The 22,500-nt window shown below is 56.4% G+C and overlaps 2 protein-coding genes across 2 annotated transcripts in view; one reads left to right on the forward strand and one right to left on the reverse strand.

The window, feature by feature from the left end:
* The window catches only part of LOC311328377 (MAPK regulated corepressor interacting protein 2-like), a 7,835-nt gene extending 7,533 nt beyond the window's left edge, over positions 1-302 (forward strand). Inside the window, exon 5 of the mRNA XM_084462353.1 lies at positions 1-302. This exon is cut by the window's left edge and continues 74 nt beyond it. The gene's annotated coding sequence lies outside the window, so the exon portion shown is untranslated.
* Positions 303-522: 220 nt separating this feature from the next.
* The window catches only part of trap1 (TNF receptor-associated protein 1), a 41,986-nt gene continuing 20,008 nt past the window's right edge, over positions 523-22,500 (reverse strand). The window contains exons 14-17 of the mRNA XM_084462347.1: positions 21,968-22,053; positions 5,694-5,839; positions 2,106-2,178; positions 523-1,990 (exon numbers count right to left, since the gene is read on the reverse strand). Coding sequence (XP_084318473.1) covers positions 1,889-1,990; positions 2,106-2,178; positions 5,694-5,839; positions 21,968-22,053 — 407 coding nt within the window. The 3' untranslated portion in view covers positions 523-1,888. The remainder of the gene's footprint in view (positions 1,991-2,105; positions 2,179-5,693; positions 5,840-21,967; positions 22,054-22,500) is intronic.

Here is a 22,500-nt window from a genome sequence, read left to right on the forward strand (position 1 = left end):
CGCCGTCCGTGGGCTGGGAGGAGAGCGACACGCCAACCCGCCCGGCGGTCCTGGAGGTGGGGGGGGGGGGGTGAGACTGACCCCGAGGTGCCCCCCCCCCTCGGCAGCAGGACTGGCGGATTTGCTCCCACGGAGCGGCACGGGCGGCGCTGGGATGCTGGCATCGTTGCCGCGGCGACTCCTCTAATCAGAACGTTTCCCTGCTCTGCGCAAACCGCCGCCCACATCCGGGCTGGAAGACGACGTCTGGAATCTTCTTCCTCGATCACAACACTGGACTAAGATGTCTGTACTACTCTAAAATGCAGTAAATCATATTTTCAAAATCTCCCTTGTGAGTAGTGCATCGTTTCCAAGGCTGGAATTTGCGCAGTACCATCTCTCTCCACATGGTGTCACTGTTGAAAAATAATTGTTTTCCAAAATCTATGTTTATTTTATTCTGCTTAAATGGGTTCAGTAAATGTTTTATTCTCAATCATCTACATCATACCGTACATTGTTGGACGGTGAAGTGTTTTGAAAGCATTGAACCGCTGCTGAAGCTTATTGTACAGCAGTTTGAGCACGGACCCTTTTACACCGATATGAAGTGTACAATCCATCCATGTTACAGTTAAACATCCGAGGTCTTAACATTGATTTGAATTTACAACTGGGTAAATATCTTTATACATCTCTAATCGAATGACTTTTCTCATTTCAAATTAAAATGTAACAAAATGGTACAAAAGAAGAAACACACTAAGGATATTTAAACAAACATGAAAAGTGAGCGAAGTGACATTTTATTCAGCTGATGGCCGTAGGACAAATCCACAATGTCATACGAGTCCCTCACGGGCAGCCCGAACCTTGACTCTACAACACATCTCAAGATCCTGTTCCTGAATCTTCTCTGCCGACGACACAGTCACATAAATGTCACCCTCACGTTGAGTCAAGCCTGCCTGACGTATACAACCTGACAAACACACAGAAACGTAGCTGTGGAGTCGTGGTTACGACCCCGGGACCTGGGAGGAGTTCACACCTGAGGCCCGAACAGGCTCCTCCCCTTCCACGCCTCTGGGCTGGCAGAGGCCTTCCTGCTCCTGGTGAGCGGTCTGCTCAGTCAACCAGGCAGGCAGGCAGTCAGTCAATCAATCAGTCAGTCAGTCAGTCAGCCAGCCAGTCAGTCAGTCAGTCAGTCAGTCAGCCAGTCAGCCAATCAGTCAGTCAGTCAGCCAGTCAGCCAGTCAGTCAGTCAGTCAGTCAGTCAGCCAGCCAGCCAGTCAGTCAGTCAGTCAGCCAATCAGTCAGTCAGTCAGCCAATCAGTCAGTCAGCCAATCAGTCAGTCAGTCAGCCAATCAGTCAGTCAGCCAGTCAGTCAGTCAGTCAGTCAGTCAGTCAGTCAGTCAGTCAGTCAGTCAGCCAATCAGTCAGTCAGCCAGTCAGTCAGTCAGCCAATCAGTCAGTCAGTCAGCCAATCAGTCAGTCAGCCAGCCAGCCAGTCAGTCAGTCAGTCAGCCAATCAGTCAGTCAGCCAATCAGTCAGTCAGCCAGTCAGTCAGTCAGTCAGTCAGTCAGTCAGTCAGTCAGTCAGTCAGTCAGCCAATCAGTCAGTCAGCCAGTCAGTCAGTCAGCCAATCAGTCAGTCAGTCAGCCAATCAGTCAGCCAGCCAGTCAGTCAGTCAGCCAATCAGTCAGTCAGTCAGCCAATCAGTCAGTCAGCCAATCAGTCAGTCAGTCAGTCAGCCAATCAGTCAGTCAGTCAGTCAGTCAGTAATTGCTCTTTCCTCAGACAGTCAGTTAATGCAGGGCATGGAGGGATGGTGTGTGAGAGGCCTGGGTGGGTGGGTGTGTGAGAGGCCTGGGTGGGTGTGTGAGAGGCCTGGGTGGGGGTGGTCAGTGCTTCTCCAGAGCCTTGGTCAGCAGCTCGTTGAGACGGGCGATCATGGGGCGCGGGTCGTCGTTGAGGCCGGCGGCGATCATCGCGTTGTCGTAGATCTGAACGGACGGAGAACATCTGGAGTTTTATTATATGAGGACCGATCGTGATGATCGTGAGCCCATAGAGATAGGCATAGTGAGTGTGTGTGCGGGTGTGTGTGTGTGTGTGTACCTGCTCAAGCAGCAGTCCAGCCAGCTGAGAGTCTGTCTCCTTCAGCGAGTGCATCTTCTTGATCAGGTCGTGTCTAGCAGAGGTGGAAGCAGCACAACAACAACTTTACTAAGTAGACGTCCAGCTAGTTCAGATGGATTCCATTTGAGTAGAAGACTTTCAGATACATGAAAAGAATGGAAACGCAACGGCACATACAACTGCCAGTGCTCTGAGCATCTGGAAAGGCACTATAGAAATAAAATGTATTATTATTATACTGTAGAACTTTTTCTGCCTATGAGCGTTTACATCACAAAGTTGATAATTGCTCTAACACCGTTTTGGTCATACAATGGACGTGGATGGGCATCTTGAAAAATCATTCAAAAACATGTTAAACTCTTAAAGATACTTTTGACCAAACAGGTACATGGACTTGTTTGACCACTAGATGGAGATGTTAATGTCCTCTTATTCACTCTACCATGGTTTGTAGAGAGCTTACGTTGGTCAATCATTGATACACATGATGTGACATTAGTAGTGCCAGACGTGTCTGTATTTCAACATTCATTATCGGACTTTTGACCATACAGGCGCATGGACTTGTTTGAACACTGAAATGATCTGATGTTATGCGTTTCAGTAAAAGTATAGTGTCTGTTCTACTCAGGTACACTTCTACGTTTCAAATCCACCGACGTTAACAGCTTCCTGGCTTGTTTAACCCTTTTAATACGACCACGTCACCGGCAACATTTTACAAATATCTAACAAATATTTAATAATATAAAAAAAAATATCCAACAAATCTAAAAAAAATCCTCACTCCAACACTTGCTGAAAGCTGAGAAACTGTGCTTTCTAGTATTATAGGGAAAATCCAATTAATATTTGAAATGTTGTCACTTTATTTTCAGGGTTAAACGGGTTAATCCTGGCTTTACATGTTAGGATTCTCATGGGCTAGTGAGCCATATTCATTCAAAAAGAAAATCCACATTTTCCCATCATCCCTCCACCAAGAGAGATCAGCTGATATGGAGAGAGAGATGAGAGGGGAGAGCATGAGGAGAGAGAGAGCACATTATGGAGAGATATGGAGAGAAGATATAGAGAGATGGAGAAGATAAGAAAATCGATGAGACTGGGTGATATGGAAGGAGGGAGAGAGGGAGGGAGGGAGAGAGAGAGGGAAGGAGGGAGAGAGGGAGAGAGAGAGAGAGAGGGGGGAGGGAGGGAGGGAGAGAGAGAGGGAGAGAGAACCACACGTGGAGAAGAGAGAGATCAGTCAGACCTGGATGGGACTACAGTTTTATCCTGGGACCCTCAGACCCCCTGCTGCTCCTCTCACAGAGCTGCTCCCCTCACCTCCTCTCACAGAGCTGCTCCCCTCACCTCCTCTCACAGAGCTGCTCCCCTCACCTCCTCTCACAGAGCTGCTCCCCTCACCTCCTCTCACAGAGCTACTCCTCCTCACCTCCTCTCACAGAGCTGCTCCCCTCCTCTCACAGGGCTGCTCCTCTCACCTCCTCTCACAGGGCTACTCCTCCTCACCTCCCCTCACAGAGCTGCTCCCCTCACCTCCTCTCACAGAGCTGCTCCCCTCACCTCCTCTCACAGAGCTGCTCCTCTCACCTCCTCTCACAGAGCTGCTCCCCTCACCTCCTCTCACAGAGCTGCTCACCTCCTCTCACAGAGCTGCTCCCCTCACCTCCTCTCACAGAGCTGCTCCCCTCACCTCCTCTCACAGGGCTGCTCCCCTCACCTCCTCGCACAGAGCTGCTCCCCTCACCTCCTCGCACAGGACTGCTCCCCTCACCTCCTCTCACAGGGCTGCTCATCTCACCTCCTCTCACAGAGCTACTCCTCCTCACCTCCTCTCACAGAGCTACTCCTCCTCACCTCCTCTCACAGGGCTGCTCCCCTCACCTCCTCTCACAGGGCTGCTCCCCTCACCTCCTCTCACAGAGCTACTCCCCTCACCTCCTCTCACAGAGCTGCTCCCCTCACCTCCTCTCACAGAGCTGCTCTCCTCTCACAGGGCTGCTCCCCTCACCTCCTCTCACAGGGCTGCTCCTCCTCACAGAGCTGCTCCCCTCACCTCCTCTCACAGAGCTGCTCCCCTCACCTCCTCTCACAGAGCTGCTCCCCTCACCTCCTCTCACAGAGCTGCTCCCCTCACCTCCTCTCACAGAGCTGCTCCCCTCACCTCCTCTCACAGAGCTGCTCCCCTCACCTCCTCTCACAGAGCTACTCCTCCTCACCTCCTCTCACAGAGCTGCTCCTCTCACCTCCTCTCACAGGGCTGCTCCCCTCACCTCCTCTCACAGAGCTGCTCCCCTCACCTCCTCTCACAGAGCTGCTCCCCTCACCTCCTCTCACAGAGCTGCTCCCCTCACCTCCTCTCACAGGGCTGCTCCCCTCACCTCCTCTCACAGGGCTGCTCCCCTCACCTCCTCTCACAGAGCTGCTCCCCTCACCTCCTCGCACAGGGCTGCTCATCTCACCTCCTCTCACAGAGCTACTCCTCCTCACCTCCTCTCACAGAGCTACTCCTCCTCACCTCCTCTCACAGGGCTGCTCCCCTCACCTCCTCTCACAGGGCTGCTCCCCTCACCTCCTCTCACAGAGCTGCTCCTCTCACCTCCTCTCACAGAGCTGCTCCCCTCACCTCCTCTCACAGGGCTGCTCCCCTCACCTCCTCTCACAGGGCTGCTCCTCTCACCTCCTCTCACAGGGCTGCTCCTCTCACCTCCTCTCACAGGGCTGCTCATCTCACCTCCTCTCACAGAGCTACTCCCCTCACCTCCTCTCACAGAGCTGCTCTCCTCTCACAGGGCTGCTCCCCTCACCTCCTCTCACAGGGCTGCTCCTCCTCACAGAGCTGCTCCCCTCACCTCCTCTCACAGAGCTGCTCCCCTCACCTCCTCTCACAGAGCTGCTCCCCTCACCTCCTCTCACAGAGCTGCTCCCCTCACCTCCTCTCACAGAGCTACTCCTCCTCACCTCCTCTCACAGAGCTACTCCTCCTCACCTCCTCTCACAGAGCTGCTCCCCTCACCTCCTCTCACAGAGCTGCTCCCCTCACCTCCTCTCACAGAGCTGCTCCTCTCACAGGGCTGCTCCCCTCACCTCCTCTCACAGGGCTGCTCCCCTCACCTCCTCTCACAGAGCTGCTCCCCTCACCTCCTCTCACAGAGCTGCTCCCCTCACCTCCCCTCACAGAGCTACTCCTCCTCACCTCCTCTCACAGAGCTGCTCCCCTCCTCTCACAGGGCTGCTCCCCTCACCTCCTCTCACAGAGCTACTCCTCCTCACCTCCTCTCACAGAGCTACTCCTCCTCACCTCCTCTCACAGAGCTGCTCCCCTCACCTCCTCTCACAGAGCTACTCCTCCTCACCTCCTCTCACCTCCTCTCACAGAGCTACTCCTCCTCACCTCCTCTCACCTCCTCTCACCTCCTCTCACAGAGCTGCTCCCCTCCCCTCACCTCCTCTCACAGAGCTGCTCCCCTAACCTCCTCTCACAGAGCTACTCCTCCTCACCTCCTCTCACAGAGCTCACAGCCCCCAGGTCCTAACCCCCCCCCCTTCTGGTCCTACCCGGCGTTGATCTCCAGCGTGGGCTGCAGGATCTGGGCCCTCTCCTCCGAGCTGCGCGCCATCTGCTGGGTGCGTAGAAAGTGGCGGGCCGCGCCCATCTCCAGCACCGTGATCATGGCCGGGTGAGTGTCCAGGCGGGGGGTCACCTTGGGGGGGGGGGTCACAATGAAGAAGACACGTCAATCAACCAATCAGACAGCCAGTCAAAAGGCCAGAATAATACTTCAGAGAAGAAGCTGAGGTTCCTGAACAATGCATCTCAATAGGAGTGCTGGTCCAGGATCGGTTGTATCTGCTTAATAACATTCATATAAACAGGCAAGGAGCTGATCCCAGACCAGCACCTGTATTCTGAGATACTTCAACACGGTTCCAACTCTAGCAGAAGCTCAGTCGGGGGTGTAGAGATGGTGGTTCTGGGGTTCTGGTGGTGAGGTGTGTAGAGAGGGTGGTTCTGGTGGTGAGGTGTGTAGAGAGGGTGGTTCTGGTGGTGAGGTGTGTAGAGAGGGTGGTTCTGGTGGTGAGGTGTGTAGAGGGGGTGGTTCTGGTGGTGAGGTGTGTAGAGGGGGTGGTTCTGGTGGTGAGGTGTGTAGAGAGGGTGGTTCTGGTGGTGAGGTGTGTAGAGGGGGTGGTTCTGGTGGTGAGGTGTGTAGAGGGGGTGGTTCTGGTGGTGAGGTGTGTAGAGAGGGTGGTTCTGGTGGTGAGGTGTGTAGAGGGGGTGGTTCTGGTGGTGAGGTGTGTAGAGGGGGTGGTTCTGGTGGTGAGGTGTGTAGAGAGGGTGGTTCTGGTGGTGAGGTGTGTAGAGAGGGTGGTTCTGGTGGTGAGGTGTGTAGAGAGGGTGGTTCTGGTGGTGAGGTGTGTAGAGAGGGTGGTTCTGGTGGTGAGGTGTGTAGAGAGGGTGGTTCTGGTGGTGAGGTGTGTAGAGAGGGTGGTTCTGGTGGTGAGGTGTGTAGAGAGGGTGGTTCTGGTGGTGAGGTGTGTAGAGAGGGTGGTTCTGGTGGTGAGGTGTGTAGAGGGGGTGGTTCTGGTGGTGAGGTGTGTAGAGAGTGTGGTTCTGGTGGTGAGGTGTGTAGAGAGGGTGGTTCTGGTGGTGAGGTGTGTAGAGAGGGTGGTTCTGGTGGTGAGGTGTGTAGAGGGGGTGGTTCTGGTGGTGAGGTGTGTAGAGGGGGTGGTTCTGGTGGTGAGGTGTGTAGAGGGGGTGGTTCTGGTGGTGAGGTGTGTAGAGAGGGTGGTTCTGGGGTTCTAGTGGTGAGGTGTGTAGAGGGGGTGGTTCTGGTGGTGAGGTGTGTAGAGAGGGTGGTTCTGGTGGTGAGGTGTGTAGAGGGGGTGGTTCTGGTGGTGAGGTGTGTAGAGACGGTGGTTCTGGTGGTGAGGTGTGTAGAGAGGGTGGTTCTGGTGGTGAGGTGTGTAGAGAGGGTGGTTCTGGTGGTGAGGTGTGTAGAGGGGGTGGTTCTGGTTCTGGTGGTGAGGTGTGTAGAGAGGGTGGTTCTGGTGGTGAGGTGTGTAGAGAGGGTGGTTCTGGTGGTGAGGTGTGTAGAGACGGTGGTTCTGGTGGTGAGGTGTGTAGAGATGGTGGTTCTGGTGGTGAGGTGTGTAGAGGGGGTGGTTCTGGTGGTGAGGTGTGTAGAGAGGGTGGTTCTGGTGGTGAGGTGTGTAGAGAGGGTGGTTCTGGTGGTGAGGTGTGTAGAGGGGGTGGTTCTGGTGGTGAGGTGTGTAGAGGGGGTGGTTCTGGTGGTGAGGTGTGTAGAGGGGGTGGTTCTGGTGGTGAGGTGTGTAGAGGGGGTGGTTCTGGTGGTGAGGTGTGTAGAGAGGGTGGTTCTGGTGGTGAGGTGTGTAGAGGGGGTGGTTCTGGTGGTGAGGTGTGTAGAGGGGGTGGTTCTGGTGGTGAGGTGTGTAGAGATGGTGGTTCTGGTGGTGAGGTGTGTAGAGGGGGTGGTTCTGGTGGTGAGGTGTGTAGAGAGGGTGGTTCTGGTGGTGAGGTGTGTAGAGAGGGTGGTTCTGGTGGTGAGGTGTGTAGAGGGGGTGGTTCTGGTTCTGGTGGTGAGGTGTGTAGAGAGGGTGGTTCTGGTGGTGAGGTGTGTAGAGAGGGTGGTTCTGGTGGTGAGGTGTGTAGAGGGGGTGGTTCTGGTGGTGAGGTGTGTAGAGATGGTGGTTCTGGTGGTGAGGTGTGTAGAGAGGGTGGTTCTGGTGGTGAGGTGTGTAGAGGGGGTGGTTCTGGTGGTGAGGTGTGTAGAGATGGTGGTTCTGGTGGTGAGGTGTGTAGAGGGGGTGGTTCTGGTGGTGAGGTGTGTAGAGGGGGTGGTTCTGGTTCTGGTGGTGAGGTGTGTAGAGGGGGTGGTTCTGGTGGTGAGGTGTGTAGAGAGGGTGGTTCTGGTGGTGAGGTGTGTAGAGGGGGTGGTTCTGGTGGTGAGGTGTGTAGAGGGGGTGGTTCTGGTGGTGAGGTGTGTAGAGAGTGTGGTTCTGGTGGTGAGGTGTGTAGAGAGGGTGGTTCTGGTGGTGAGGTGTGTAGAGATGGTGGTTCTGGTGGTGAGGTGTGTAGAGAGGGTGGTTCTGGTGGTGAGGTGTGTAGAGGGGGTGGTTCTGGTGGTGAGGTGTGTAGAGAGGGTGGTTCTGGGTTCTGGTGGTGAGGTGTGTAGAGGGGGTGGTTCTGGTGGTGAGGTGTGTAGAGACGGTGGTTCTGGTGGTGAGGTGTGTAGAGAGGGTGGTTCTGGTGGTGAGGTGTGTAGAGAGGGTGGTTCTGGTGGTGAGGTGTGTAGAGATGGTGGTTCTGGTGGTGAGGTGTGTAGAGGGGGTGGTTCTGGTGGTGAGGTGTGTAGAGAGGGTGGTTCTGGTGGTGAGGTGTGTAGAGGGGGTGGTTCTGGTGGTGAGGTGTGTAGAGGGGGTGGTTCTGGTGGTGAGGTGTGTAGAGGGGGTGGTTCTGGTGGTGAGGTGTGTAGAGGGGGTGGTTCTGGTGGTGAGGTGTGTAGAGAGGGTGGTTCTGGTGGTGAGGTGTGTAGAGGGGGTGGTTCTGGTGGTGAGGTGTGTAGAGAGGGTGGTTCTGGTGGTGAGGTGTGTAGAGGGGGTGGTTCTGGTGGTGAGGTGTGTAGAGGGGGTGATTCTGGTGGTGAGGTGTGTAGAGAGGGTGGTTCTGGTGGTGAGGTGTGTAGAGAGGGTGGTTCTGGTGGTGAGGTGTGTAGAGAGGGTGGTTCTGGTGGTGAGGTGTGTAGAGGGGGTGGTTCTGGTGGTGAGGTGTGTAGAGGGGGTGGTGAGGTGTGTAGAGGGGGTGGTGAGGTGTGTAGAGGGGGTGGTTCTGGTGGTGAGGTGTGTAGAGAGGGTGGTTCTGGTGGTGAGGTGTGTAGAGAGGGTGGTTCTGGTGGTGAGGTGTGTAGAGAGGGTGGTTCTGGTGGTGAGGTGTGTAGAGAGGGTGGTTCTGGTGGTGAGGTGTGTAGAGAGGGTGGTTCTGGTGGTGAGGTGTGTAGAGAGGGTGGTTCTGGTGGTGAGGTGTGTAGAGAGGGTGGTTCTGGTTCTGGTGGTGAGGTGTGTAGAGGGGGTGGTTCTGGTGGTGAGGTGTGTAGAGGGGGTGGTTCTGGTGGTGAGGTGTGTAGAGGGGGTGGTTCTGGTGGTGAGGTGTGTAGAGGGGGTGGTTCTGGTGGTGAGGTGTGTAGAGAGGGTGGTTCTGGTGGTGAGGTGTGTAGAGGGGGTGGTTCTGGTGGTGAGGTGTGTAGAGGGGGTGGTTCTGGTGGTGAGGTGTGTAGAGGGGGTGGTTCTGGTGGTGAGGTGTGTAGAGGGGGTGGTTCTGGTGGTGAGGTGTGTAGAGAGTGTGGTTCTGGTGGTGAGGTGTGTAGAGATGGTGGTTCTGGTGGTGAGGTGTGTAGAGAGGGTGGTTCTGATGGTGAGGTGTGTAGAGAGGGTGGTTCTGGTGGTGAGGTGTGTAGAGGGGGTGGTTCTGGTGGTGAGGTGTGTAGAGGGGGTGGTTCTGGGGTTCTGGTGGTGAGGTGTGTAGAGGGGGTGGTTCTGGTGGTGAGGTGTGTAGAGAGGGTGGTTCTGGTGGTGAGGTGTGTAGAGAGGGTGGTTCTGGTGGTGAGGTGTGTAGAGGGGGTGGTTCTGGTGGTGAGGTGTGTAGAGAGGATGGTTCTGGTGGTGAGGTGTGTAGAGACGGTGGTTCTGGTGGTGAGGTGTGTAGAGAGGGTGGTTCTGGTGGTGAGGTGTGTAGAGGGGGTGGTTCTGGTGGTGAGGTGTGTAGAGGGGGTGGTTCTGGTGGTGAGGTGTGTAGAGGGGGTGGTTCTGGTGGTGAGGTGTGTAGAGAGGGTGGTTCTGGTGGTGAGGTGTGTAGAGGGGGTGGTTCTGGTGGTGAGGTGTGTAGAGAGGGTGGTTCTGGTGGTGAGGTGTGTAGAGGGGGTGGTTCTGGTGGTGAGGTGTGTAGAGGGGGTGATTCTGGTGGTGAGGTGTGTAGAGAGGGTGGTTCTGGTGGTGAGGTGTGTAGAGAGGGTGGTTCTGGTGGTGAGGTGTGTAGAGAGGGTGGTTCTGGTGGTGAGGTGTGTAGAGGGGGTGGTTCTGGTGGTGAGGTGTGTAGAGGGGGTGGTGAGGTGTGTAGAGGGGGTGGTGAGGTGTGTAGAGGGGGTGGTTCTGGTGGTGAGGTGTGTAGAGAGGGTGGTTCTGGTGGTGAGGTGTGTAGAGAGGGTGGTTCTGGTGGTGAGGTGTGTAGAGAGGGTGGTTCTGGTGGTGAGGTGTGTAGAGAGGGTGGTTCTGGTGGTGAGGTGTGTAGAGAGGGTGGTTCTGGTGGTGAGGTGTGTAGAGAGGGTGGTTCTGGTGGTGAGGTGTGTAGAGAGGGTGGTTCTGGTTCTGGTGGTGAGGTGTGTAGAGGGGGTGGTTCTGGTGGTGAGGTGTGTAGAGGGGGTGGTTCTGGTGGTGAGGTGTGTAGAGGGGGTGGTTCTGGTGGTGAGGTGTGTAGAGGGGGTGGTTCTGGTGGTGAGGTGTGTAGAGAGGGTGGTTCTGGTGGTGAGGTGTGTAGAGGGGGTGGTTCTGGTGGTGAGGTGTGTAGAGGGGGTGGTTCTGGTGGTGAGGTGTGTAGAGGGGGTGGTTCTGGTGGTGAGGTGTGTAGAGGGGGTGGTTCTGGTGGTGAGGTGTGTAGAGAGTGTGGTTCTGGTGGTGAGGTGTGTAGAGATGGTGGTTCTGGTGGTGAGGTGTGTAGAGAGGGTGGTTCTGATGGTGAGGTGTGTAGAGAGGGTGGTTCTGGTGGTGAGGTGTGTAGAGGGGGTGGTTCTGGTGGTGAGGTGTGTAGAGGGGGTGGTTCTGGGGTTCTGGTGGTGAGGTGTGTAGAGGGGGTGGTTCTGGTGGTGAGGTGTGTAGAGAGGGTGGTTCTGGTGGTGAGGTGTGTAGAGAGGGTGGTTCTGGTGGTGAGGTGTGTAGAGGGGGTGGTTCTGGTGGTGAGGTGTGTAGAGAGGATGGTTCTGGTGGTGAGGTGTGTAGAGACGGTGGTTCTGGTGGTGAGGTGTGTAGAGAGGGTGGTTCTGGTGGTGAGGTGTGTAGAGAGGGTGGTTCTGGTGGTGAGGTGTGTAGAGAGGGTGGTTCTGGTGGTGAGGTGTGTAGAGGGGGTGGTGAGGTGTGTAGAGGGGGTGGTTCTGGTGGTGAGGTGTGTAGAGAGGGTGGTTCTGGTGGTGAGGTGTGTAGAGAGGGTGGTTCTGGTGGTGAGGTGTGTAGAGAGGGTGGTTCTGGTGGTGAGGTGTGTAGAGGGGGTGGTTCTGGTGGTGAGGTGTGTAGAGGGGGTGGTTCTGGTGGTGAGGTGTGTAGAGAGGGTGGTTCTGGGGTTCTGGTGGTGAGGTGTGTAGAGGGGGTGGTTCTGGTGGTGAGGTGTGTAGAGAGGGTGGTTCTGGTGGTGAGGTGTGTAGAGAGGGTGGTTCTGGTGGTGAGGTGTGTAGAGAGGGTGGTTCTGGTGGTGAGGTGTGTAGAGGGGGTGGTTCTGGTGGTGAGGTGTGTAGAGAGGGTGGTTCTGGTTCTGGTGGTGAGGTGTGTAGAGGGGGTGGTTCTGGTGGTGAGGTGTGTAGAGATGGTGGTTCTGGTGGTGAGGTGTGTAGAGGGGGTGGTTCTGGTGGTGAGGTGTGTAGAGGGGGTGGTTCTGGTTCTGGTGGTGAGGTGTGTAGAGGGGGTGGTTCTGGTGGTGAGGTGTGTAGAGAGGGTGGTTCTGGTGGTGAGGTGTGTAGAGGGGGTGGTTCTGGTGGTGAGGTGTGTAGAGGGGGTGGTTCTGGTGGTGAGGTGTGTAGAGAGTGTGGTTCTGGTGGTGAGGTGTGTAGAGAGGGTGGTTCTGGTGGTGAGGTGTGTAGAGATGGTGGTTCTGGTGGTGAGGTGTGTAGAGAGGGTGGTTCTGGTGGTGAGGTGTGTAGAGAGGGTGGTTCTGGTGGTGAGGTGTGTAGAGGGGGTGGTTCTGGTGGTGAGGTGTGTAGAGAGGGTGGTGGTGGTTCTGGTGGTGAGGTGTGTAGAGAGGGTGGTTCTGGTGGTGAGGTGTGTAGAGAGGGTGGTTCTGGTGGTGAGGTGTGTAGAGAGGGTGGTTCTGGTGGTGAGGTGTGTAGAGGGGGTGGTTCTGGTGGTGAGGTGTGTAGAGGGGGTGGTTCTGGTGGTGAGGTGTGTAGAGGGGGTGGTTCTGGTGGTGAGGTGTGTAGAGGGGGTGGTTCTGGTGGTGAGGTGTGTAGAGAGTGTGGTTCTGGTGGTGAGGTGTGTAGAGAGGGTGGTTCTGGTGGTGAGGTGTGTAGAGGGGGTGGTTCTGGTGGTGAGGTGTGTAGAGGGGGTGGTTCTGGTGGTGAGGTGTGTAGAGAGGGTGGTTCTGGTGGTGAGGTGTGTAGAGATGGTGGTTCTGGTGGTGAGGTGTGTAGAGATGGTGGTTCTGGTGGTGAGGTGTGTAGAGATGGTGGTTCTGGTGGTGAGGTGTGTAGAGAGGGTGGTTCTGGTGGTGAGGTGTGTAGAGGGGGTGGTTCTGGTGGTGAGGTGTGTAGAGAGGGTGGTTCTGGTGGTGAGGTGTGTAGAGGGGGTGGTTCTGGTTCTGGTGGTGAGGTGTGTAGAGAGGGTGGTTCTGGTGGTGAGGTGTGTAGAGAGGGTGGTTCTGGTGGTGAGGTGTGTAGAGAGGGTGGTTCTGGTGGTGAGGTGTGTAGAGGGGGTGGTTCTGGTGGTGAGGTGTGTAGAGGGGGTGGTTCTGGTGGTGAGGTGTGTAGAGAGGGTGGTTCTGGGGTTCTGGTGGTGAGGTGTGTAGAGGGGGTGGTTCTGGTGGTGAGGTGTGTAGAGAGGGTGGTTCTGGTGGTGAGGTGTGTAGAGAGGGTGGTTCTGGTGGTGAGGTGTGTAGAGAGGGTGGTTCTGGTGGTGAGGTGTGTAGAGAGGGTGGTTCTGGTGGTGAGGTGTGTAGAGGGGGTGGTTCTGGTGGTGAGGTGTGTAGAGGGGGTGGTTCTGGTGGTGAGGTGTGTAGAGGGGGTGGTTCTGGTGGTGAGGTGTGTAGAGGGGGTGGTTCTGGTGGTGAGGTGTGTAGAGAGGGTGGTTCTGGGGTTCTGGTGGTGAGGTGTGTAGAGGGGGTGGTTCTGGTGGTGAGGTGTGTAGAGGGGGTGGTTCTGGTGGTGAGGTGTGTAGAGAGTGTGGTTCTGGTGGTGAGGTGTGTAGAGATGGTGGTTCTGGTGGTGAGGTGTGTAGAGAGGGTGGTTCTGATGGTGAGGTGTGTAGAGAGGGTGGTTCTGGTGGTGAGGTGTGTAGAGGGGGTGGTTCTGGTGGTGAGGTGTGTAGAGGGGGTGGTTCTGGGGTTCTGGTGGTGAGGTGTGTAGAGGGGGTGGTTCTGGTGGTGAGGTGTGTAGAGAGGGTGGTTCTGGTGGTGAGGTGTGTAGAGAGGGTGGTTCTGGTGGTGAGGTGTGTAGAGGGGGTGGTTCTGGTGGTGAGGTGTGTAGAGAGGATGGTTCTGGTGGTGAGGTGTGTAGAGACGGTGGTTCTGGTGGTGAGGTGTGTAGAGAGGGTGGTTCTGGTGGTGAGGTGTGTAGAGAGGGTGGTTCTGGTGGTGAGGTGTGTAGAGAGGGTGGTTCTGGTGGTGAGGTGTGTAGAGGGGGTGGTGAGGTGTGTAGAGGGGGTGGTTCTGGTGGTGAGGTGTGTAGAGAGGGTGGTTCTGGTGGTGAGGTGTGTAGAGAGGGTGGTTCTGGTGGTGAGGTGTGTAGAGAGGGTGGTTCTGGTGGTGAGGTGTGTAGAGGGGGTGGTTCTGGTGGTGAGGTGTGTAGAGGGGGTGGTTCTGGTGGTGAGGTGTGTAGAGAGGGTGGTTCTGGGGTTCTGGTGGTGAGGTGTGTAGAGGGGGTGGTTCTGGTGGTGAGGTGTGTAGAGAGGGTGGTTCTGGTGGTGAGGTGTGTAGAGAGGGTGGTTCTGGTGGTGAGGTGTGTAGAGAGGGTGGTTCTGGTGGTGAGGTGTGTAGAGGGGGTGGTTCTGGTGGTGAGGTGTGTAGAGAGGGTGGTTCTGGTTCTGGTGGTGAGGTGTGTAGAGGGGGTGGTTCTGGTGGTGAGGTGTGTAGAGATGGTGGTTCTGGTGGTGAGGTGTGTAGAGGGGGTGGTTCTGGTGGTGAGGTGTGTAGAGGGGGTGGTTCTGGTTCTGGTGGTGAGGTGTGTAGAGGGGGTGGTTCTGGTGGTGAGGTGTGTAGAGAGGGTGGTTCTGGTGGTGAGGTGTGTAGAGGGGGTGGTTCTGGTGGTGAGGTGTGTAGAGGGGGTGGTTCTGGTGGTGAGGTGTGTAGAGAGTGTGGTTCTGGTGGTGAGGTGTGTAGAGAGGGTGGTTCTGGTGGTGAGGTGTGTAGAGATGGTGGTTCTGGTGGTGAGGTGTGTAGAGAGGGTGGTTCTGGTGGTGAGGTGTGTAGAGAGGGTGGTTCTGGTGGTGAGGTGTGTAGAGGGGGTGGTTCTGGTGGTGAGGTGTGTAGAGAGGGTGGTGGTGGTTCTGGTGGTGAGGTGTGTAGAGAGGGTGGTTCTGGTGGTGAGGTGTGTAGAGAGGGTGGTTCTGGTGGTGAGGTGTGTAGAGAGGGTGGTTCTGGTGGTGAGGTGTGTAGAGGGGGTGGTTCTGGTGGTGAGGTGTGTAGAGGGGGTGGTTCTGGTGGTGAGGTGTGTAGAGGGGGTGGTTCTGGTGGTGAGGTGTGTAGAGGGGGTGGTTCTGGTGGTGAGGTGTGTAGAGAGTGTGGTTCTGGTGGTGAGGTGTGTAGAGAGGGTGGTTCTGGTGGTGAGGTGTGTAGAGGGGGTGGTTCTGGTGGTGAGGTGTGTAGAGGGGGTGGTTCTGGTGGTGAGGTGTGTAGAGAGGGTGGTTCTGGTGGTGAGGTGTGTAGAGATGGTGGTTCTGGTGGTGAGGTGTGTAGAGATGGTGGTTCTGGTGGTGAGGTGTGTAGAGATGGTGGTTCTGGTGGTGAGGTGTGTAGAGAGGGTGGTTCTGGTGGTGAGGTGTGTAGAGGGGGTGGTTCTGGTGGTGAGGTGTGTAGAGAGGGTGGTTCTGGTGGTGAGGTGTGTAGAGGGGGTGGTTCTGGTTCTGGTGGTGAGGTGTGTAGAGAGGGTGGTTCTGGTGGTGAGGTGTGTAGAGAGGGTGGTTCTGGTGGTGAGGTGTGTAGAGAGGGTGGTTCTGGTGGTGAGGTGTGTAGAGGGGGTGGTTCTGGTGGTGAGGTGTGTAGAGGGGGTGGTTCTGGTGGTGAGGTGTGTAGAGAGGGTGGTTCTGGGGTTCTGGTGGTGAGGTGTGTAGAGGGGGTGGTTCTGGTGGTGAGGTGTGTAGAGAGGGTGGTTCTGGTGGTGAGGTGTGTAGAGAGGGTGGTTCTGGTGGTGAGGTGTGTAGAGAGGGTGGTTCTGGTGGTGAGGTGTGTAGAGAGGGTGGTTCTGGTGGTGAGGTGTGTAGAGGGGGTGGTTCTGGTGGTGAGGTGTGTAGAGGGGGTGGTTCTGGTGGTGAGGTGTGTAGAGGGGGTGGTTCTGGTGGTGAGGTGTGTAGAGGGGGTGGTTCTGGTGGTGAGGTGTGTAGAGAGGGTGGTTCTGGGGTTCTGGTGGTGAGGTGTGTAGAGGGGGTGGTTCTGGTGGTGAGGTGTGTAGAGACGGTGGTTCTGGTGGTGAGGTGTGTAGAGAGGGTGGTTCTGGTGGTGAGGTGTGTAGAGAGGGTGGTTCTGGTGGTGAGGTGTGTAGAGATGGTGGTTCTGGTGGTGAGGTGTGTAGAGGGGGTGGTTCTGGTGGTGAGGTGTGTAGAGAGGGTGGTTCTGGTGGTGAGGTGTGTAGAGGGGGTGGTTCTGGTGGTGAGGTGTGTAGAGAGGGTGGTTCTGGTGGTGAGGTGTGTAGAGGGGGTGGTTCTGGTGGTGAGGTGTGTAGAGGGGGTGATTCTGGTGGTGAGGTGTGTAGAGAGGGTGGTTCTGGTGGTGAGGTGTGTAGAGAGGGTGGTTCTGGTGGTGAGGTGTGTAGAGAGGGTGGTTCTGGTGGTGAGGTGTGTAGAGGGGGTGGTTCTGGTGGTGAGGTGTGTAGAGGGGGTGGTGAGGTGTGTAGAGGGGGTGGTGAGGTGTGTAGAGGGGGTGGTTCTGGTGGTGAGGTGTGTAGAGAGGGTGGTTCTGGTGGTGAGGTGTGTAGAGAGGGTGGTTCTGGTGGTGAGGTGTGTAGAGAGGGTGGTTCTGGTGGTGAGGTGTGTAGAGAGGGTGGTTCTGGTGGTGAGGTGTGTAGAGAGGGTGGTTCTGGTGGTGAGGTGTGTAGAGGGGGTGGTTCTGGTGGTGAGGTGTGTAGAGGGGGTGGTTCTGGTGGTGAGGTGTGTAGAGGGGGTGGTTCTGGTGGTGAGGTGTGTAGAGAGGGTGGTTCTGGGGTTCTGGTGGTGAGGTGTGTAGAGGGGGTGGTTCTGGTGGTGAGGTGTGTAGAGACGGTGGTTCTGGTGGTGAGGTGTGTAGAGGGGGTGGTTCTGGTGGTGAGGTGTGTAGAGAGGGTGGTTCTGGTGGTGAGGTGTGTAGAGGGGGTGGTTCTGGTGGTGAGGTGTGTAGAGAGGGTGGTTCTGGTGGTGAGGTGTGTAGAGATGGTGGTTCTGGTGGTGAGGTGTGTAGAGGGGGTGGTTCTGGTGGTGAGGTGTGTAGAGAGGGTGGTTCTGGTGGTGAGGTGTGTAGAGGGGGTGGTTCTGGTGGTGAGGTGTGTAGAGAGGGTGGTTCTGGTGGTGAGGTGTGTAGAGGGGGTGGTTCTGGTGGTGAGGTGTGTAGAGGGGGTGATTCTGGTGGTGAGGTGTGTAGAGAGGGTGGTTCTGGTGGTGAGGTGTGTAGAGAGGGTGGTTCTGGTGGTGAGGTGTGTAGAGAGGGTGGTTCTGGTGGTGAGGTGTGTAGAGGGGGTGGTTCTGGTGGTGAGGTGTGTAGAGGGGGTGGTGAGGTGTGTAGAGGGGGTGGTGAGGTGTGTAGAGGGGGTGGTTCTGGTGGTGAGGTGTGTAGAGAGGGTGGTTCTGGTGGTGAGGTGTGTAGAGAGGGTGGTTCTGGTGGTGAGGTGTGTAGAGAGGGTGGTTCTGGTGGTGAGGTGTGTAGAGAGGGTGGTTCTGGTGGTGAGGTGTGTAGAGAGGGTGGTTCTGGTGGTGAGGTGTGTAGAGAGGGTGGTTCTGGTGGTGAGGTGTGTAGAGAGGGTGGTTCTGGTTCTGGTGGTGAGGTGTGTAGAGGGGGTGGTTCTGGTGGTGAGGTGTGTAGAGGGGGTGGTTCTGGTGGTGAGGTGTGTAGAGGGGGTGGTTCTGGTGGTGAGGTGTGTAGAGGGGGTGGTTCTGGTGGTGAGGTGTGTAGAGAGGGTGGTTCTGGTGGTGAGGTGTGTAGAGGGGGTGGTTCTGGTGGTGAGGTGTGTAGAGGGGGTGGTTCTGGTGGTGAGGTGTGTAGAGGGGGTGGTTCTGGTGGTGAGGTGTGTAGAGGGGGTGGTTCTGGTGGTGAGGTGTGTAGAGAGTGTGGTTCTGGTGGTGAGGTGTGTAGAGATGGTGGTTCTGGTGGTGAGGTGTGTAGAGAGGGTGGTTCTGATGGTGAGGTGTGTAGAGAGGGTGGTTCTGGTGGTGAGGTGTGTAGAGGGGGTGGTTCTGGTGGTGAGGTGTGTAGAGGGGGTGGTTCTGGGGTTCTGGTGGTGAGGTGTGTAGAGGGGGTGGTTCTGGTGGTGAGGTGTGTAGAGAGGGTGGTTCTGGTGGTGAGGTGTGTAGAGAGGGTGGTTCTGGTGGTGAGGTGTGTAGAGGGGGTGGTTCTGGTGGTGAGGTGTGTAGAGAGGATGGTTCTGGTGGTGAGGTGTGTAGAGACGGTGGTTCTGGTGGTGAGGTGTGTAGAGAGGGTGGTTCTGGTGGTGAGGTGTGTAGAGAGGGTGGTTCTGGTGGTGAGGTGTGTAGAGGGGGTGGTTCTGGTGGTGAGGTGTGTAGAGAGGGTGGTTCTGGTGGTGAGGTGTGTAGAGAGGGTGGTTCTGGTGGTGAGGTGTGTAGAGGGGGTGGTGAGGTGTGTAGAGGGGGTGGTTCTGGTGGTGAGGTGTGTAGAGAGGGTGGTTCTGGTGGTGAGGTGTGTAGAGAGGGTGGTTCTGGTGGTGAGGTGTGTAGAGAGGGTGGTTCTGGTGGTGAGGTGTGTAGAGGGGGTGGTTCTGGTGGTGAGGTGTGTAGAGGGGGTGGTTCTGGTGGTGAGGTGTGTAGAGAGGGTGGTTCTGGGGTTCTGGTGGTGAGGTGTGTAGAGGGGGTGGTTCTGGTGGTGAGGTGTGTAGAGAGGGTGGTTCTGGTGGTGAGGTGTGTAGAGAGGGTGGTTCTGGTGGTGAGGTGTGTAGAGAGGGTGGTTCTGGTGGTGAGGTGTGTAGAGAGGGTGGTTCTGGTGGTGAGGTGTGTAGAGGGGGTGGTTCTGGTGGTGAGGTGTGTAGAGGGGGTGGTTCTGGTGGTGAGGTGTGTAGAGGGGGTGGTTCTGGTGGTGAGGTGTGTAGAGGGGGTGGTTCTGGTGGTGAGGTGTGTAGAGAGGGTGGTTCTGGGGTTCTGGTGGTGAGGTGTGTAGAGGGGGTGGTTCTGGTGGTGAGGTGTGTAGAGACGGTGGTTCTGGTGGTGAGGTGTGTAGAGAGGGTGGTTCTGGTGGTGAGGTGTGTAGAGAGGGTGGTTCTGGTGGTGAGGTGTGTAGAGATGGTGGTTCTGGTGGTGAGGTGTGTAGAGGGGGTGGTTCTGGTGGTGAGGTGTGTAGAGAGGGTGGTTCTGGTGGTGAGGTGTGTAGAGGGGGTGGTTCTGGTGGTGAGGTGTGTAGAGGGGGTGGTTCTGGTGGTGAGGTGTGTAGAGGGGGTGGTTCTGGTGGTGAGGTGTGTAGAGGGGGTGGTTCTGGTGGTGAGGTGTGTAGAGAGGGTGGTTCTGGTGGTGAGGTGTGTAGAGGGGGTGGTTCTGGTGGTGAGGTGTGTAGAGAGGGTGGTTCTGGTGGTGAGGTGTGTAGAGGGGGTGGTTCTGGTGGTGAGGTGTGTAGAGGGGGTGATTCTGGTGGTGAGGTGTGTAGAGAGGGTGGTTCTGGTGGTGAGGTGTGTAGAGAGGGTGGTTCTGGTGGTGAGGTGTGTAGAGAGGGTGGTTCTGGTGGTGAGGTGTGTAGAGGGGGTGGTTCTGGTGGTGAGGTGTGTAGAGGGGGTGGTGAGGTGTGTAGAGGGGGTGGTGAGGTGTGTAGAGGGGGTGGTTCTGGTGGTGAGGTGTGTAGAGGGGGTGGTTCTGGTGGTGAGGTGTGTAGAGAGGGTGGTTCTGGTGGTGAGGTGTGTAGAGAGGGTGGTTCTGGTGGTGAGGTGTGTAGAGAGGGTGGTTCTGGTTCTGGTGGTGAGGTGTGTAGAGAGGGTGGTTCTGGTGGTGAGGTGTGTAGAGAGGGTGGTTCTGGTGGTGAGGTGTGTAGAGAGGGTGGTTCTGGTGGTGAGGTGTGTAGAGACGGTGGTTCTGGTGGTGAGGTGTGTAGAGGGGGTGGTTCTGGTGGTGAGGTGTGTAGAGGGTGGTTCTGGTTCTGGTGGTGAGGTGTGTAGAGAGGGTGGTTCTGGTGGTGAGGTGTGTAGAGAGGGTGGTTCTGGTGGTGAGGTGTGTAGAGAGGGTGGTTCTGGTGGTGAGGTGTGTAGAGGGGGTGGTTCTGGTGGTGAGGTGTGTAGAGAGGGTGGTTCTGGTGGTGAGGTGTGTAGAGAGGGTGGTTCTGGTGGTGAGGTGTGTAGAGAGGGTGGTTCTGGTGGTGAGGTGTGTAGAGGGGGTGGTTCTGGTGGTGAGGTGTGTAGAGAGGGTGGTTCTGGTGGTGAGGTGTGTAGAGAGAGTGGTTCTGGTGGTGAGGTGTGTAGAGGGGGTGGTTCTGGTGGTGAGGTGTGTAGAGAGGGTGGTTCTGGTGGTGAGGTGTGTAGAGATGGTGGTTCTGGTGGTGAGGTGTGTAGAGAGGGTGGTTCTGGTGGTGAGGTGTGTAGAGAGGGTGGTTCTGGTGGTGAGGTGTGTAGAGGGGGTGGTTCTGGTGGTGAGGTGTGTAGAGAGGGTGGTTCTGGTGGTGAGGTGTGTAGAGGGGGTGGTTCTGGTGGTGAGGTGTGTAGAGAGGGTGGTTCTGGTGGTGAGGTGTGTAGAGGGGGTGGTTCTGGTGGTGAGGTGTGTAGAGAGGGTGGTTCTGGTGGTGAGGTGTGTAGAGGGGGTGGTTCTGGTGGTGAGGTGTGTAGAGGGGGTGGTTCTGGTGGTGAGGTGTGTAGAGGGGGTGGTTCTGGTGGTGAGGTGTGTAGAGGGGGTGGTTCTGGTGGTGAGGTGTGTAGAGAGGGTGGTTCTGGTGGTGAGGTGTGTAGAGGGGGTGGTTCTGGTGGTGAGGTGTGTAGAGGGGGTGGTTCTGGTGGTGAGGTGTGTAGAGAGGGTGGTTCTGGTGGTGAGGTGTGTAGAGAGGGTGGTTCTGGTGGTGAGGTGTGTAGAGGGGGTGGTTCTGGTGGTGAGGTGTGTAGAGGGGGTGGTTCTGGTGGTGAGGTGTGTAGAGAGGGTGGTTCTGGTGGTGAGGTGTGTAGAGGGGGTGGTTCTGGTGGTGAGGTGTGTAGAGAGGGTGGTTCTGGTGGTGAGGTGTGTAGAGGGGGTGGTTCTGGTGGTGAGGTGTGTAGAGGGGGTGGTTCTGGTGGTGAGGTGTGTAGAGGGGGTGGTTCTGGTGGTGAGGTGTGTAGAGGGGGTGGTTCTGGTGGTGAGGTGTGTAGAGGGGGTGGTTCTGGTGGTGAGGTGTGTAGAGGGGGTGGTTCTGGTGGTGAGGTGTGTAGAGAGGGTGGTTCTGGTGGTGAGGTGTGTAGAGAGGGTGGTTCTGGTGGTGAGGTGTGTAGAGAGGGTGGTTCTGGTGGTGAGGTGTGTAGAGAGGGTGGTTCTGGTGGTGAGGTGTGTAGAGAGTGTGGTTCTGGTGGTGAGGTGTGTAGAGGGGGTGGTGAGGTGTGTAGAGAGGGTGGTTCTGGTGGTGAGGTGTGTAGAGAGGGTGGTTCTGGTGGTGAGGTGTGTAGAGAGGGTGGTTCTGGTGGTGAGGTGTGTAGAGGGGGTGGTTCTGGTGGTGAGGTGTGTAGAGAGGGTGGTTCTGGTGGTGAGGTGTGTAGAGAGGGTGGTTCTGGTGGTGAGGTGTGTAGAGAGGGTGGTTCTGGTGGTGAGGTGTGTAGAGGGGGTGGTTCTGGTGGTGAGGTGTGTAGAGAGGGTGGTTCTGGTGGTGAGGTGTGTAGAGAGGGTGGTTCTGGTGGTGAGGTGTGTAGAGGGGGTGGTTCTGGTGGTGAGGTGTGTAGAGGGGGTGGTTCTGGTGGTGAGGTGTGTAGAGAGGGTGGTTCTGGTGGTGAGGTGTGTAGAGAGGGTGGTTCTGGTTCTGGTGGTGAGGTGTGTAGAGGGGGTGGTTCTGGTGGTGAGGTGTGTAGAGGGGGTGGTTCTGGTGGTGAGGTGTGTAGAGAGGGTGGTTCTGGTGGTGAGGTGTGTAGAGAGGGTGGTTCTGGTGGTGAGGTGTGTAGAGAGGGTGGTTCTGGTGGTGAGGTGTGTAGAGAGGGTGGTTCTGGTGGTGAGGTGTGTAGAGAGGGTGGTTCTGGTGGTGAGGTGTGTAGAGATGGTGGTTCTGGTGGTGAGGTGTGTAGAGAGGGTGGTTCTGGTGGTGAGGTGTGTAGAGGGGGTGGTTCTGGTGGTGAGGTGTGTAGAGAGGGTGGTTCTGGTGGTGAGGTGTGTAGAGAGGGTGGTTCTGGTGGTGAGGTGTATAGAGAGGGTGGTTCTGGTGGTGAGGTGTGTAGAGAGGGTGGTTCTGGTGGTGAGGTGTGTAGAGAGGGTGGTTCTGGTGGTGAGGTGTGTAGAGAGGGTGGTTCTGGTGGTGAGGCGTGTAGAGACGGTGGTTCTGGTGGTGAGGCGTGTAGAGACGGTGGTTCTGGTACCTTGACGTTGGTTACTCTAGGACCCAGGGAGTTCCTCATCCAGGCCATCAAGTCCTCCGCCTGCTCCTCTGTCAGACGCTCGGAGGCTGGAGAGAGAGAGAGAGAAAAAGAGGGAGAGAGAGCGAGAGAGAGAGAGAGAGAGAGAGAGAGAGAGAGAGAGAGAGAAAGAAAAAGAGGAGTCAGATTTAGCACTATGTTTTTAAACTAGCTCTGGGACAGCTGAAAGAAACCACACACTGTGCCGGCGCGTCCATAGAGGTGATGAAAATGGCTGTTTTTCAGAGAAATGTTGGTTTAACCTGATCCTCTTAGCTGTTTCTTATTATGATGGTGACCCCTGAGTGTGGCTGTCGGACGGAGTTTTCTGGAAGGAAAAGTGTCTCCCTTCCCTAGACAAACATCCCATATGAGATAAAGATGACATCCCACGGTTGGTTCATTCTGTGGACAATGTTAATGTATTTTTATACTTGGTTTAAAAATAAGAGCACGCTGAGTGGTCGGTCAAGCTGGTTTTAAACAAAGGCAATAGT

This window comes from Borostomias antarcticus (assembly GCF_949987555.1).
Source record: "Borostomias antarcticus genome assembly, contig: scaffold_155, whole genome shotgun sequence".
In the NCBI taxonomy this organism is placed as follows: domain Eukaryota; kingdom Metazoa; phylum Chordata; class Actinopteri; order Stomiiformes; family Stomiidae; genus Borostomias; species Borostomias antarcticus.